The sequence below is a fragment of the Triticum dicoccoides genome, chromosome 4B, assembly GCF_002162155.2.
Source record: "Triticum dicoccoides isolate Atlit2015 ecotype Zavitan chromosome 4B, WEW_v2.0, whole genome shotgun sequence".
Classification (NCBI taxonomy): Eukaryota; Viridiplantae; Streptophyta; class Magnoliopsida; order Poales; family Poaceae; genus Triticum; species Triticum dicoccoides.
This window is the reverse complement of record NC_041387.1, coordinates 260,085,693-260,087,093: the sequence shown is the minus strand read 5'-3', so window position 1 is coordinate 260,087,093 and position 1,401 is coordinate 260,085,693. Positions and strand designations below refer to the sequence as shown.

General features: G+C 35.5%; 1 protein-coding gene across 1 annotated transcript in view; it reads left to right on the top strand.

Annotated features, from left to right (window-relative positions):
• LOC119295937 (U4/U6 small nuclear ribonucleoprotein PRP4-like protein) overlaps positions 1 to 1,226 on the top strand; it is a 4,058-nt gene extending 2,832 nt beyond the window's left edge. Inside the window, exons 4-5 of the mRNA XM_037574362.1 lie at positions 1 to 58; positions 800 to 1,226. The exon at positions 1 to 58 is cut by the window's left edge and continues 10 nt beyond it. Of these exons, the coding sequence (XP_037430259.1) occupies positions 1 to 58; positions 800 to 894 (153 nt within the window). The 3' untranslated portion in view covers positions 895 to 1,226. The remainder of the gene's footprint in view (positions 59 to 799) is intronic.
• The last annotated feature ends 175 nt before the right edge of the window (positions 1,227 to 1,401 follow it).

The window sequence follows — 1,401 nt, the reverse complement described above, 5'->3', positions numbered from 1 at the left end:
GCAATTAAATGCTTGGCAGGCCATGAGTCAAAGGTCACTAGTCTGGATATTAGTGGAGGTAACCATTTGCTTAAGCACCTAAACTTCTTTGTGTGCAGAATTATTTGTGTGGCGCATTCTTCAAGAATAACTAATTTAGTCCTTTCTTTATCTTGTCACACTAAGAAACAAGTTGGATCATTCACATTCACATCTTTTGCTGTTCACTTGTTTATTTATTTACAGCACAACAATTACATAGTGCACTCTAGATTGTCTTACACTAGTAGGACTTTCTTTTTTCTGAACTAGCAGCCGTTATTTAGTGAAAACGGCTAAACTAAGATTCTAAGATTGACCATCTTCCTTTGAATAGTTAAACTGCAAGATGTACCACCTCATAAAATGCATGACACCCCTGTTACTCTTCCCCTTGTTTTCCTTCAATTATTATTATTTGAATGTGTGACCTTTATACTTTTACTAATTCTAATCATCCATAATATTATGGTCCTGTCATTTGATTATTCATGCTTGGTGGTGCACTGCTCCCTTTGCCTCTGTTGATTGTGTTCCTTTCCATCGCGTCAATTCTTCTATGACATATTTGGTGAAAATATCACCCTTCTGGACTGTTTATTGTTGACATGAAAATGTTTTGAACAATATTGATAGGTTCTATAGTTAATAAAGTTAATTTTTGTCTACTATACTCTTTCCTCAAGAGATTGACTTCGTAATATTGTGTTCACTTGCCAAGTTCCAATCGAAGCATCAAACTAAACATCTAATTAATGGTTTATCTATATGATATGTGCAGATGGACAACAGATTGTGACTGTTTCACATGATAGAACTATAAAGATCTGGTCATGCAGAAGCACAGGACGGGATAATGAGATGGAGTTGGATTAAGGCATTGATTCCACTTGCTGGAAACAGGTTGTGCTAGTCTTGTCCTTTCGCTGATCTGTTGGTCCAAGCTGTTTATATTCGATGATGCTATTTTATTGCATTTATAACCCTTAACCCTTGTGCACAATCTTGACAAATGTACCTCATAAGTATTTCGTAAGATTTTGGAATCGATATAGTTCTTTAAACAAATGGGCTTTCTGGTAAAAACATGAAGTTAAGTTTGGAAGAAGTATTGGCGCATCCATGTAATTTTCATACTTGTAAAATGTACTATCTTCATGATGTACGCTTGCTGCAAATAGAAATCGAAGTGCAGTTGCAACTTGCAATAGTACTCACTCAAAAGTAATCCAAAATAAGTCTGTCTTTTAGTAGGACCCCCCTTTATTTAACCCAAATGATAAGTGCCACACATAATTCAAATTATTAGTGCCACATGTGTGGCATGAAGCATTCCGGCCCTAACTTACGTTACAACTAAAGTTGCCATTTGAAAAGAAAAAA